Source organism: Nicotiana tomentosiformis, chromosome 1, assembly GCF_000390325.3.
Source record: "Nicotiana tomentosiformis chromosome 1, ASM39032v3, whole genome shotgun sequence".
Classification (NCBI taxonomy): domain Eukaryota; kingdom Viridiplantae; phylum Streptophyta; class Magnoliopsida; order Solanales; family Solanaceae; genus Nicotiana; species Nicotiana tomentosiformis.
In genome coordinates, this window is record NC_090812.1 from 57,302,658 (window position 1) to 57,318,276 (window position 15,619).

Consider the following 15,619-nt stretch of genomic DNA (forward strand, 5'->3'; position numbering starts at 1 on the left):
CGTCCAATCATACAAACACATCCTAAAATACAATACGAACTTAGTTAAAACCTTAAACCATGTCAAACAACATCAAAATCATGATTTGTGTCTCGAATCAAACTTATAAATTTCCAAATCTCCAAATTCTATATCTTGTGTCGAAACGTATCAAATCAATCCAGAATAATTTCAAATTCTGCACATGAGTCATAAATGACATAACGAAGCTAATTCAAGGCTCAGATCCCCAAACGGAAAAATAATTCCCGCATCTAACCAATTGATCACTTACTTCTTTACAACTTCCTTCATGTTAGGGTTCAACCTTCTTTGATATTCTCTGGAAGGTTTGTGCCCATCTTCCAGTAGAATTTTATGCATGCAGAAGGCCGGACTGATACCCTTAATATCTGCAATGGTCCAACCAATTGCATTCTTGCACTCTTTCAACACTTGCAAAAGTTGTTCGACCTGCATATCTAACAAACCAGATGAAATAATAACATGTAAAGTTGAATTAGATCCTAAGAAATCATACTTGAGGTGCGATGGTAGCGGTTTCATCTCTCATTGTGGTGATGCTTCAATCGATGGCTTGGCTAGAGGGTTATTTCTTTCTTCCGAGTGTAAAGGCTCGAATTCGAGCTCTCATTTCCAGTATCCTTGCCCTTGAAGAGCCAATAACCATTCCGCCAAGTCCTCACCATTTACTTCTTTCAAGTTCATAAGGCAGGCTGTTAAAGGGTATTTTGCATTAAGTGCCTCATCATCTTGCTCCATAATTACATCCACCATGTTTAACAAAGAGCAATTTGCAAACTCACTGGGTCACCGCATAGACGTTTGCACATTAAATGTTATTTCTTCATTATTCAGCCTTATCTTCAGCTCCCCCATTTCACAATCAATCAGAGCTCTCCCTGTGGCCAAGAACGGCCTTCCAAAAATTATGGGAATCTCCTCATCAACCTTACAGTCTAGAATGAAACAATATGCTGGAAACACGAATTTTTCAACTTGCACAAGTACATCGTCAAGTATACTTGATGGCCTTTTCACTGTTCGGTCAGCTAGTTGCAGTTTCATGGATATGGGCCTTGGTCTTCCAATGCCTAACGTTTTATAGATAGACAATGACATCAGATTTATACTTGCTCCCATATCACACAATGCTTTAGCAAATGCATAGCTACCTATGGTGCATGGAATTGTGAAGCTTCCAGGGTCGGATAACTTCTCAGCTATAGGTCTTGACACAAAAACACTACTAGTATGTGTCAATTTTATAGTTTTCAAGTCATGGAAGGCAAACTTACGAGACATCAAGTCCTTCATCATTTTTGCATAACTGGGCATCTCCCTCAAAGCATCAATTAGAGGAATGTTTACCTGAATTTGCTTCAGCATTTCCATGAAATTTTTGTACTGTTCATCCTTCTGATATTTGGCCAACCTCTACGGGAAGGGTGTTTGAGGTCGCTTCTTTTCTGTGGCTTGAGTTAGATCCTTCTCAAGCACTTTTTCTAAAACCTTCTCTTGCATTTTCTCAGTCTTCTCCGCAACGTCTTTTTCCTTGTTTATTTCCTCGTGGACTGGTTATACCTTTACTTATATTAGCCTGGTTGACTCATCTAACTCAATTGGCACTGACACATGTGTTTCAGTTAACCGGCTCTCACGAGCAATTTCTTGCTCTAAATCAAGATCTCTACCATTTCTCAAGCTCACCGCCATAAGGGGCTTCAGGCCCTGCTCTTTTAGATTGACATGTGTGTCCACAGGTAATGTCCCTTGAGGACGATTGTTAAGGGCCATGGATAATTGACTTAGTTGAATCTCAATGGACTTGATAGCCGAATCGTGTGACACTACATTTTCTTGCATTTGGTTGACCGTTTCTTCCATTTTCCCGCAGGCCCCAATGAGTTGTTGCAACATTCCTTTAATTTCAGATAACCCATCATCCTGCCTCACTATCTGCTGTTGTTGAGGTTGTTGATCAGTTAGTTGCTGATTTTGTTAGTTGACCCTGTGGTCGCATAGTTCCAGGATTGTTGGTATTATTTGACTGTTGTTGTGCAGGTCTATACTGCTGATTTGGCTGCCCCCAATTCTGAGCACCTTGTCTCTGTGCTCCATAGCTTCCCACACAGTTCATGTTCTGTTGATAGTTCTGGTTGTCACTTTTACCACTCTACGTACACACGTATGGTTGGTTAATGCATGGTGTACATAATCCCCCATTAGTCGTGTCAACTATGTGTACCTGCTTCTGGCCTAATTAATCAATATTCTTGGTGAGGATACTCATTTGCGTCATCAGTGGCCATATTTTCAGCTATGGAATTGTTCGGGTCTAATGCTACTGAGTGAACTATAAGGGTGATTGTGGAATCTCTTGTCATCCATCCCGTGTTTTGAGCCATTTTATCTAGAAGGACCTTACACTCTCTAAATTACTTGCTTAAAAATGCTCCACCTTCTGAAGCATCAACATTGGCCTTCAAGCTGTCCGCTAATCCCATTTAAAACCGTTGTCCCAACATCTGATCTGGAATGCCATGATTTATATATTTAACCAACATACCTTTGAATCCCTCCCATATTTCTTGTAATGTTTCACCTGGTTTCTGCCTGAAGCTCAATATCTCATCAACCTGCTTGGCAGTCTTATTGGGTGGGTAGAACTTATTCAAAAACTGCTTGACTAATTCCTCCCAAGTTGTGATGGAATTTATGGGGAGCGAATTAAGCCAAGTTTGGGCTTCTCCTGTAACTGAGAATGGAAACAACAAAAGTTTTTATTGCTTCCAGTGTCACATTTGGTTTCCTTTGCGTGACACAAATTGACAGAAAATTTTTCAGATGTCGCTGTGGATCTTCATTGTAAGACCTGGAGAAAAGTCCCTTGTTTTGCAGCAGATGTAGCATGTTGTTTGTGATTTGAAAAGACTCCGCTTGTATCTGAGGGACTGCAATTGCAGTTGCCAAATTTTCAGAAGTGGGTCATGCCCAATCATACAAAGCTTCTTCTGGTACAAGAGGTGCCAACCCTGATTATTCGGGTCATTCACATTGGTTCGATTGTTTTGATTATCCAAAGAATCACCCATGCCTGGTTCAATTTGTTCTCTTGGGTGATGATGTTGTTTGTCTTTCTTGTTTGCATGATTTAAAGCCTTGAAAGTTTTCTCAGTATCCGGTAATGCTACAAACAATTTACCAGTTCTTGAAGAGTTTCTAGGCACACACCTATAACACACAAGACCACAAACGTTAGGATTTCAATGTAATGAATAAAAATGGAGAAAATTGACTATACTAAAAATCCTAACAATTCTTATAGCTGTAATTAGTAACATTTTTGCTTCCCCAGCAACGACGCCAAAATTTGATCACTCCCAACTATGCCTCCTAAGAGGTCTAGCGGTCGTTGCAAATATAATCCGATTTACAAGTCCGGAGTCGAATCCCACATGGAAATAACGTGTTAATTACAACTAATAGTTTTGCATGGATTCAAGCAATCAACCTTCAAAAATATTATAAAATAATTTGAGAGTTTACTAACTAAGATCAAAGTAATTAAAAATGTAGTAATTTTATAACTAACAAGGCAAATATTATAGACAATATTTGGAAAAGTCTAAGGTTATGATTTCCCATATTGTCGGAATCTTCCCCGCTACGTCTCCTATAAATTCGCCTAAATATTTTTCTACTGATCGTGAGTACTTTAAGTATTGTAGCTCGCTCTCGAGTAACTACTACAATTTACTAGACGTATTCTCTCAAACTACGCTAGCTGGCACTAATTTACCGCTCACGGCGATCGCACCAAGGCTTCGTTATCTCTAATCCTGTTTTTAAACCCTCCGTGTCGATCTCTCAACTACGTTAGGAGTGGTGTAGTGTAACAACTACCTAAATGTGAGAGCTCATCAATTAACCACAACGAAAATATAGTTGAACAAGTAGAGAAAAATCAAAGGCAAATCTATATTAAACGCAGTAGAGAATCATCCTCCAATAGATTCAATCAAACCTTAGATTAAAGAGTTTAGCTACTCATAAATACAACAACAATCAACATAATGTTTAAAGACATGAAACTACAAAGTAAAGAGATAAAGGAAGGGAAAACTCATTTAATTCTTGCTCCACGGTGCTTGGCAGCCTATTTCTTCTTGAAAATCATGTCCAACCCTAGAATAACCCATTTGGGGAATATTTATGTCAATCCCCCGGTCCAATTTCGGGTTTGGGTGTTTTAACCCGCGACCTTTAATTACTGTGCTATAGACCTCGCGAAGCCTGGCCTATAGCGCGGTCGACCTAGCTATAAACCTCGCGAAGCCTGGTCTATAGCGCGGTCGACCAGGATATAGACCTCGCAAAGCCTGGTCTATAGCACATTCAACTTGGCTATAGACCTTGCAAAGCCTGGTCTGTAGCACGATTTAGATACTTGATGCTTTTGTGCTCTTTTCTTGTATTTTTGTCCTCTTTTTGTGCAATTTTCATTCGATGATTCCTTCCGATGTTCCTACACATAAAACAACACAATGTAGCTCAAATATCGCACAATAACTCATTAGACCAATAAAATATATGGTGAGTAATGTGCTAAAAGTAAAGCATTGTGGCATCACATCACCACCCTACACTTAAACGTTGCTCGTCCTCGAGTCAACCACCAATTTCTAGAGAACTTTTATTTTCTTTTTGCACATCCGAAGTGTAAGGACCCGTAAAAATGTAAACCAAAAACTCGGGGTTTCATGGTGCTAAGATAGATTCCTACGTTATTATAGTAGAAATTCTTTGCGGCAAGCTTGCGAGCCTCGGTTCAGACTTTTTGGATGGAACAGTACCCCACAGACTTGAGGAAAATATTTTGCAGAAGGACGTATTTCTGCGGCCCATTATTCGGCCGCATAATCACTTTGCGGACCGCATAATGGCCGCAGAGTGAAGCAGTATGTTGGCCAATTTGAGGTCAGCTTTGCGGTCGATTATGCGACCTCATAACTACTATGCGGACCGCATATCGATCGCATAATCCCTCTTGAGTTTTTGCGGAGGTAGTTTTGCGGTGTATTATACGACCGCAGAACGAGTATGCGGACCGCATACTGGTCGCATACCTGGGCCGTAAGTTCAGGCCCCTGAGGGCCAATTCTGCGGTCACTTTGCGGACCACATAACCATTATGCGGTCGCATATACGACCGTAGACCTGTGTTGGGGCACCCATTTTCTTAATTTAAAAACCCGACCCAATATGCGACCACAGACCTGTGTCGGGGCACCCATTTTCTTAATTTAAAAACCCGACCCCCATTCCGTTAAAACACCCCTTTAGTCCATTTTAAAGCTCATTTCTCATATTTCTAGTGTGTGAGAGAGAGAGGGTTCTAGAGGGAGGGCCTAGTTTTCATCAATCAATCTTCAACCATCACTCAAAGCTTGGAAATACTCAAGTAGAGCAACAAATTCTTCATCCAAAAAGGTAAGATTCCATCACCCCGGCTCTTAATTTTAAACATAGCTATAATGGGGTACTAGGGTAATACTTCATGGGTATGAGAGTGGTTCATCTTGCATGCATGTGATAAAGAGTGTGGGAAAAATAAAAAGTGAACTAGAACTATGAACATTTTCCTAATTTTGGGTTCAATTTGTATATTACTAAAATAGATTGAGGTTGCTAAGGGTTCCGGATAATTGTAGAGTCTAAAGAAGCGCAATTGAGGTATGTATGGCTAACTCTTTTCTTCTTAGAATCGAACTCCTGGTGTCCGAATAATTGGTGTAAGTTCCAACTTGATCATTCTAGAATTATTTGCCTTAGTGTGTTGGATTGAAAGACTCATGTTCCCTAATTGTTTTAGACGGTTACCATGTCATCATGTTATTTGAGAACGAAATCATGATTTTCCAAGCTCCTTCCCTTATGTGTGAAATGCCTTATGTGATGTACTTATCAACATGAATGATGATGTTATTTGAATGAATACAAAGGGAAAAACTTGAATTATAAGATGTTCCCAAGTGCCTAGAACGACTTAATAAATGAGGCTGTTTGTGCCATGTAACGAAAGATGGGAAAGAGTTGTGAATTGAGTGAACAATTGAAAGAGGTTATGTCTCAAGTGAGATGGCTTAGCCGATCAGGCCGAGATCGGATGCCATATTGTACACATGGTGGAATTTGTGTTGGAATCATTGATTTAAAATGTGGATATGGATATGTCTCACTTGAGATGGCTTAGCCGGTCGGGCCGAGACCGGACTCCGTGTACAAACACGGTGGCATTATGAGTTGTGGCTTTGGCACTAAAGATTATTAACCTAAAAAATGGAGTTTCTTTGTACTTCTATGAAGTACTTATTGATTATTATGACTGCCTTCTCTTTGTTTCACTGTTCATTCTACTAAGATTGGTGTTTGCCTTACATACTAGTACTATTCGACAGTACTAATGTCCTTTCTGCCGGGGGCGCTACATCTTTGAATGGATGTAGGTGGTTCCATCGCAGATAGTGTTGATCGCAGATAGTGGTGCTCTCTCTCACACTTACCACAGTAGTCTTGGTGAGCCCCATTTCTTCCTGGGGTCATGTAGTCCTTCTTTTGTATAAGTTTTCATATTTTAAGGTATAGCTGGGGCCTTGTTGCTGGCATTATCATGTTGCTCTTTTGTACCCTTAGAGGCTTCGTAGACGTTTATGTGGGTCATGTATGTATATTGGGGTGGCCGTTGGATCAAGTTGTATTTTGGAAACTCAACTATGGCATAACGTTTATATATTTATATAACTGATCGCTCCCCTGTTTTACAAATGGTGATGCGTTCCCTTTTTGGATTATGAATGAGTCGGGTAGGAAAGGTTTAATAGGATTGCTTGACCAAGTTCACTCGGTCGAGCGTCGGTCATGCTCCCCGAGGTTGGGGCGTGACAAACTTGGTATCAGAGCCTAAGGTTTTAAAGTGTCCTAGGATGTCTCGAAGCCGTGTCTAGTAGAGCCCTTCTTATCGGTGTGTTGTCGACCACATCTATAATTCGGGGGCTACTTGGACATTTAAGAATATACCCTTCATTGTTGTTCTATATCGTGCGATAGAGTGGAATGTGGGGTTGTTTTCCCCTAACTCGTGCATTGTTCTAAGTTTCAGTAAATGGCACCTAAGAAAAGAGTGAGAATTGTCCAAGAAGCCAATGCCACCCCAGGAGTGGTTGTTGATTCCTTACTTGATAATGCGGGTGAGGATAAACCCCCTACTATCACACTGCCTGATTCGTCTACTCCAGAACAGACTACCCCAATTCCTACACCCGCAAAGGGTGCCACAATCCCTCCCGCCGATATACCTATTCCACCTCCAGCCCCAGCTCCCGGTCTCGGTATTTCTGATGGAGATCTTAGAGGAGCTATTCAGATCTGACTCAGTTAGTAGCTTCCCAGTCTCAGAGGTCAAATGTTGCACCCACCTCATTTAGCTTGCAAGGAGATTCTTCTGGTTCTAGGGTAAACAGGTTCTTTCAGTTAGACCCTCTAGTGTTCACAGGTACTGATCCAGGGGCAAACCCTCAGGATTTCATCGATGAGATGCATAAGACTCTCCAAGTTATGCGTGCTACGGAGACAGAGGGAGTAGAGTTGGCCTCCTATCATCTGAAAGGGGTGGCATATTCCTGGTTTGAGATGTGGGAGGATTCCCGTGAGGAGGGGATCCCTCCGGCGGGATGGAGTGAGTTTGTGGATGCCTTCATAGATCATTTCTTGCCTGCCGAGACTAAGGAAGACCATGCTGTGGAGTTTGAGACCCTTAAATAGGGTAGTAAGCGCTTGTGGGAATATCACATGGAGTTCATGCGCCTGTCAAAGTATGCTGCTCAAATGATGCCGACTATGGAGACTAGGGTGCGTCGATTTGTGCAGGGCCTTAGCCCTTTGGTTATTAACGAGGCTGCCATAGCTGCTCTAAATTCCGACATGAACTATGGGAAGATGGTGGCATTTTCCCAAGCTACGGAGACTCGGAAGTTAAAGCTCAGGATGGAACGGGAAAGTAGTAGTAGGGCCCAATCAGCGGGCAACCTTGGGGATTCATTCGGAGGTGGGAGATCAGATTCTCGGGGAGGATCATCAGGGCCACCCTAGTCTTATGCTCAGTCTTTAGCTAGTGCTTCGCCATCAGGGCACGCTCAGCAGTAGGGGAGTTGCTTTAGGCCCGGTCAGGGTAGCAGGGGGTCCCACCATCAGGGCCGATCAGGAGGGAGATTCCAGTAGTAGTAGAGGGCCCCATGCCCTAAGTGTGGGAGGATACATTTAGGAGTTTGCTACCTAGACATGCCAGTATGTTACGGATGCGAGATGAGAGGTCATATTCAGAGGGAGTGTCGTGCATCCTGTCAGGGTGCAGGCAGGGGCACAGCTCAGTCATCTAGTCCTACAGCCACTACATCTTCAGCACCCCCTCCAGTTCGAGGCTCTCCAGCACCCACAGGGCGTGGTGCAGCTAGGGGTGCTGCATAAAGTTCGGGAGGACCCAGCCAATTCTATGCTATGAGTAGCCGACAGAGTGCGGAAGCTTCACCAGATGTCGTCATAGGTATATTGACTGTTCAATCTCATGATGTTTATGCCCTAATTGATCCCGGATCTTCTTTGTCCTATGTTACTCCTTATGTTGTTATGAGCTTCGGGATAGAACCGGAACAGCTTCATGACCCGTTCTCTATATCTACTCCGGTTGGCGAGTATATTATGGCCGCACGGGTTTATAGGGATTGTGTTGTCACGGTGCGTGGTCGGGATACCATGGCCGATCTCATTGAACTAGGGATGATTGATTTTGATGTAATAATGGGAATGAATTAGTTTTATTCATGTTTTGCCAAACTCGATTACCAAGCCAGAATCATGAGGCTTGAGTTTCCTAACGAGCTAGATGTTGAGTGGGAGGGGAATAATGTTATGCCAAAAGGTAGGTTTATTTCTTACCTTAAGGCCACGAAGATGATCAGGAAAGGGTGTATTTATCATTTGATCCGAGTTACGGACACCACTGCTGAGGTGTCTACCCTTGAATCTGTACCAATTGTGAATGAATTCCCCGATGTATATCCGGATGAGCTCCCTCGAATTCCTCCAGACAGGGAGATTGATTTTGGGATTGATGTGATGCCGGGCATGCATCCTATATCCATTCCACCTTATAGAATGGCATCGACAGAATTAAAAGAGCTAAAAGAGCAACTAGGGGAATTGCTAGTGAAAGGTTTCATCCGACCGAGTGTGTCACTTTAGGGCGCACCGGTTCTCTTTGTCAGAAAGAAAGATGGATCGCTGCGGATGTGTATTGATTACCGGCAACTCAACAAAGTCACAATCAAAAACAAATACCCATTCCCTAGAATAGATGATTTGTTTGATCAATTACAATGTGCTAAGTTCTTCTCCAACATTGATTTGCGGTCCGGGTACCATCATTTGAAGGTAAGGGAGCAGGATATTCCGAAAATAGCTTTTAGAACTCGGTATGGGCACTTTGAATTTTTGGTAATGTCTTTCGGGCTAACAAATGCCCCGACAGATTTCATGGATCTTATGAATCGATTCTTCAAGCCGTTCCTCGACTCCTTTGTGATAGTATTCATTGACGACATCCTTGTGTATTCAAGAAGTCGAGAGGATCACGCCGATCACCTCAGGACAGTTCTGCAAACTCTTCATCAACACCAATTGTATGCAAAGTTCTCGAAATGTGAATTTTGGCTTGAATCTGTTACAAAAGATTGCAGCGGTGAAGGATTGGCCTAGACCTACTACTCCAATAGAGATTCGCAGTTTCTTGGGTTTGGCCGGGTATTATAGGAGGTTCGTAGAGGGGTTCTCCACTCTTGCCTCTCCATTGACTAAATTGACGTAGAAGGTGGTTAAGTTCCAGTGGTCTGATGCTTGTGAAAGGAGCTTCCAGGAATTGAAATCAAGATTGACTTCGGCGCCGGTATTGACCCTACCAGAGGGTTCCGAGGGGTTTGTGGTGTATTGCGATGCTTCAAGGATCAGTCTTGGGTGTGTATTAATGCAACATGGTAAGGTTATAGCATATGCTTCAAGGAAACTTAAGAATCATGAAAAGAACTATCCAACTCATGACTTAGAGCTTGCGGCGGTTGTTTTTGCATTAAAAATTTGGCGTCATTATTTGTATGGAGTCCATGTAGATGTATTCACGGACCACAAGAGTCTTCAGTACATTTTTAAGCAAAAGGAATTGAACTTAAGGCAGAGAAGGTGGCTTGAATTGCACAAAGATTATGACATCGACATTTCGTATCATCCGAGGAAAGCTAATGTGGTGGCGGATGCTCTTAGTCGGAAATCTATGGGTAGTTTGGCTCACTTGGAGGCATGTCAAAGGCCCTTGGCCCGAGAGAAGCAATACAATGATCCAGTGTTGGTGCAGCTGAAGGAAGGGATTCATAAACATAAGACTACGGCCTTTTCTCTTAGCATGGATGACGGTACATTACGGTACCAAGGACGACTATGTGTTCCAAATGTAGACGGCCTTCGGGAAAGAATCATGGCAGAAGCTCATACTTCTAAATATTCCGTGCACCCAGGCTCTACAAAAATGTATCATGACCTCAAGGAAGTTTGCTGGTGGAATAACATGAAGAGGGTTGCGGTGGACTTTGTGGAAAAATGTTCAAACTGACAATAGGTAAAGGTCGAGCATCAGAGGCCCAGTGGGTTAGCACAGAGTATAGAAATTCCAATGTGTAAATGGGAAATGATCAATATAGATTTGTGATAGGGTTACCATGTACTCCGCGTAAATTTGACTCAATTTGGGTGATCGTGGATCAACTTACGAAATCAGCACACTTCTTACCAGTTAGATCCACCGACACTGCGGAACAATATGCTCAATTGTATATCAAGGAAATAGTTACGCTTCATGGCACTCCAGTTGCCATCATTTCCGATCAAGGGGCCCAGTTCACAGCTAATTTCTAGAAGAAATTTCAGCAAGGTTTTGGTACGTAGGTAAATCTTAGCACGGCTTTCCATCCACAGATTGACGGGCAAGCAGAGCGGACTATTCAGATGCTTGAGGACATATTGTGTGCGTGTGTGCTTGATTCTAAGGGTAGCTGGGATGATCATTTGCCGCTCATAGAATTTTCTTACAACAACAGCTTCAGATGGCGTCGTTTGAGGCCTTGTATGGTAGAAGATGTAGATCGCCAATTCGGTGGTTCGAGGTTGGAGAAGCTGAACTAATAGGACTAGACCTTGTGCATCAGGCTATGGAAAAGATTAAGATCATAAAAGAGCAGTTAAAAAAACTGCTCAGAGTCGTCAAAAATCCTATCCAGATGTTCATCGCAGAGACTTAGAGTTCAAGGAAGATGATTGGGTGTTCTTGAAGGTATCTCCCATGAAGGGGATCATGCGGTTTGGAAAGAAAGGTAAATTAAGTCTGAGGTATGTCAGGCCATATAGAATTACTCAAAGGATAGGTACCACGTGAGATGTCATTAGTGCACCCGGTATTCCATGTGTCCATATTGAAGAAGGTAGTTTGAGATCCGTCCGCAATCGTGCCGGTTGAGACCATCGAGATTAGTGAAGAACTGTCATACGAAGAGGTTCCGGTTGCTATTCTTAATAGACAGGTCCGAAAGTTTAGGAACAAAGAAATTGCATCCGTAAAGGAATTATGGCGAAACCAGCAAGTCGAAGAAGCTACTTGGGAAGCCGAGAATGAAATGAAAAATAAGTACCCTCATTTATTTGAATAGCCATGTAATAGCTCTATAAAGTTGTCCCCCCCCCCCCAAAAAAAATTTGGTACCACTTGTTCGGCTAATATAAAGACACTACTTTCTAGTTATATGTCCCCCATGAGGCTTCGGTTGGTGTTATTTTGCATTCTGTTGTGTCATTTAAATCTATATATGTTGCTAAGGTGTGTTTCGGGGGCTCTCTGATAGGTGGATAGGCCTAAATACAAAGGGAACTCTGGCAAAATTCTCAGAAAGTTAGGAAGTTAGGCAAATCTGGGGCTGATGTTACGTGGTACAACTGAAACTCTGTTAAGCAAACCTTGATCCTCATTCGAGGACGAATAATCTTAAGTGAGGAGGATGTAAGGACCCATAAAAATTTAAACCAAAAACTCGGGGTTTCATGGTGCCAAGATAGAATCCTGCATTATTATAGTAGAACTTCTTCGTGGCGAGCTCGCGAGCCTCGGTTCGGACTTTTTGGATTGAACAGTACCCCATGGACTTGAGGAAAATGTTTCGCAGAAGGACGCATTTCTGCGGCCCATTATGCAGCCGCATAATCACTCTACGGACCACATAATGGCCGCATAGTGAAGCAGTACGTTGGCCAATTTGAGGTCAGCTTTGCGGTCGATTATGCGACTGCATAACCACTATGTGGACCGCATATCGATCACATAATCTCTCTTGAGTTTTTGCGGAGGGAGTTCTGCTGTGCATTATGCGACCGCAGAACGAGTATGCGGACCCCATACTGGTCGCATACCTGAGCCGTAAGTTTAGGCCCCTGAGGGCCATTTCTGCGGTCACTTTACGGACCGCATAACCATTATGCGGTCGCATATGCGACCGCAGACCTGCGTCGAGGCACCCATTTTCTTAATTTAAAAACCCGACCCCCATTCCGTTAAAACACCCCTTTAGTCCATTTTGAAACTCATTTCTCATATTTCTAGTGTGAGAGAGAGAGAGAGAGAGTTCTAGAGGGAGGGCCTAGTTTTCATCAATCAATCTTCAACCATCACTCAAAGCTTGGAAATACTCAAGTAGAGCACCAAATGCTTCATCCAAAAAGGTAATATTTCATCACCCCACCTCTTAATTTCAAACATAGCTATAATGGGGTACTAGGGTAATACTTCATGGGTATGAGAGTGGTTCATCTTGCATGCATGTGATAAAGAGTGTGGGGAAAATAAAAAGTGAACTAGAACTATGAACATTTTCCTAATTTTGGGTTCAATTTATATATTGCTAAAATAGATTGAGGTTGCTAAGGGTTCCGAATAATTGTAGAGTCTAAAGAAGAGCAATTGAGGTATGTATGGCTAACTCTTTTCTTCTTAGGATCGAACTCCTGGTGTCCGAATAATTGGTGTAAGTTCCAACTTGATCATTCTAGAATTGTTTGCCTTAGTGTGTTGGATTGAAAGACTCATGTTCCCTAATTGTTTTAGATGATTACCATGTCATCATGCTATTTGAGAACGAAATCATGATTTTTCAAGCTCCTTCCCTTATGTGTGAAATGCCTTATGTGATGGTACTTATCAACATGAATGATGATGTTATTTGAACGAATACAAAGGGAAAAACTTGAATTATAAAATATTCCCAAATTCCAAGAACTACTTAATAAATGAGGTTGTTTGTGCCATGTAACGAAAGATGGGAAAGAGTTGTGAATTGAGTGAAAAATTGAAAAAGGTTATATCTCAAGTGAGATGGCTTAGCCGATCGGGCCGAGATCGGACGCCATGCTGTACACATGGTGGCATTTGTGTTGGAATCATTGATTTACAATGTGGATATGGATATGTCTCACTTGAGATGGCTTAGCCGGTCGGGCCGAGACCGGACTCCGGGTAAAAACACGGTGGCATTATGAGTTGTGGCTTTGGCACTAAAGATTATTAACCTAAAAAAAGATGGAAGAATTGAACTGGAAACTATGTGATCCTTACTTGGAGTTTCTTTGTATTTCTATGAAGTACTTATTGATTATTATGACTGCCTTCTCTTTGTTTCACTGTTCATTCTACTAAGATTGGTGTTTGCCTTACATACTAGTACTATTCGACAGTACTAACATCCCTTTTGCCGGGGGCGCTACATCATTGAATGGATGTAAGTGGTTCCATCGTAGATAGTGCTGATTGCAGATAGTGGTGGTCTCCCTCACACTCATCACAACAGTCTTGGTGAGCCCCATTTCTTCCTGGGGTCATGTAGTCCTTCTTTTGTATAACTTTTCATATTTTAAGGTATAGCTGGGGCCTTGTTGCCGGCATTGTCATGTTGCTCTTTTGTACCCTTAGAGGCTCTGTAGACGTTTATGTGGGTCATGTATGTATGTTGGGGTGGTCGTTGGATCGAGTTGTATTTTGGAAACTCAACTATGTCATAACGTTTATATATTTATATAACTGATCTCTCCCCTATTTTACAAATGGTGATGCGTTCCCTTTTTGGATTATGAATGAGTCGGGTAGGAAAGGTTTAATAGGCTTACTCGACCGAGTTCACTCGGTTGAGCATCGGTCGCGCTCCCCGAGGTTGGGGCGTGACATGAAGCACATCATACCTATGACTATGGTTGATAGCAATAATTAAACTTTAGCATATGTGTTCGACACACATTTCCCTTTACTTTATGCCATACTTCAAATCTTTATTCAACAAAAGGACAACATGTTTCTAACAATCCTAACCTCACAAACCGACTCAATATCACAATGCATTCATGGTTTGAACACTTAACATCATAGAGAAATCTAATAACATCACCTATCCCTTGAAAAGTCATGTGCCCTCACAATGACAAGAGAGTAAGTTGAATCCAGACATTCGAATCAAATGCTCAAATATATTTTAAGAATTCTCATATATCAAAAAAATTCCTCATTCTCACAAAGAAGTACATCGCATGCACAAAGTACCATAGACTTGCCCATTATGTAAACCTCTACTAATGTAGACTTGCTCGATCTAAAATCAATTAGGACTTTTATGGTTGTAATGTTGGCTTAAGGACGGGTAGGATAAATTTAGGAATAGTGATTAACCCTCCTAAGTACTTTAACACATCATATAATTAACTTTAAGCACATTTTTCTTCAACCCAACTGCATTTTCACAAACAATATCATCCCCAAAGTATTTCCTCTTTCTTTAAGCACTACTTTAATTCACACCCACTAGCAAGAATAAGATATCTTTTTTTTATGATTAGTTTCCACTAGTGTGTATTATTTTTCAAAACAAGTGCACCCTTTTTTATTTCATTGGTTCCACTCGAAAGCCACCCCACACTTAGTCCTTACTTCTTATAGCGCTCACTTCACAATTAAAGTGCTTTACGAGGTACATAGATCAAAATATTGTTAATTGAGAACAAATGGGCATAGGCTTGTAGTGTGGTTTCCAAATAAAAGTCTATAGGCTCAAAAGGGTTGAATAGGTATAAATTTTATTTGTGGTAGACATTAAGTTCAAAAAGATTAAAGAAAGCCTAAAATCATTTTTCAAACCGAGCAAAACCTAAAATTTCGCTTCAACTCACATGTTGGGCAAGTTATGGACTCTAATGCAATAACACGGACTATACAATTCTCACCAGACATGGCACATGACTCACCAAGGACGGTTCCATTCCTATTCTCAAATAATTGCAAGTATTCACAGAGCCACAAAATATTAAGCATCAAACTCAAAGTGACAAAAGCCAAGAAAATGAGATATATGTGTCAACAAACATGTTATTACTCAACAAGGCATAATAAACATTTTCAAACCATAGGGAAGGTACTACACCTGCTAGAGCC

General features: G+C 41.7%; 1 protein-coding gene across 1 annotated transcript; it reads right to left on the reverse strand.

The window, feature by feature from the left end:
- Positions 1-810: 810 nt before the first annotated feature.
- On the reverse strand, positions 811-1,389 carry LOC138906590 (uncharacterized). The gene has a single exon (XM_070195717.1). It carries the CDS (start codon positions 1,387-1,389, stop codon positions 811-813), a length of 579 nt encoding a protein of 192 aa, XP_070051818.1.
- Between the last annotated feature and the right edge of the window lie 14,230 nt (positions 1,390-15,619).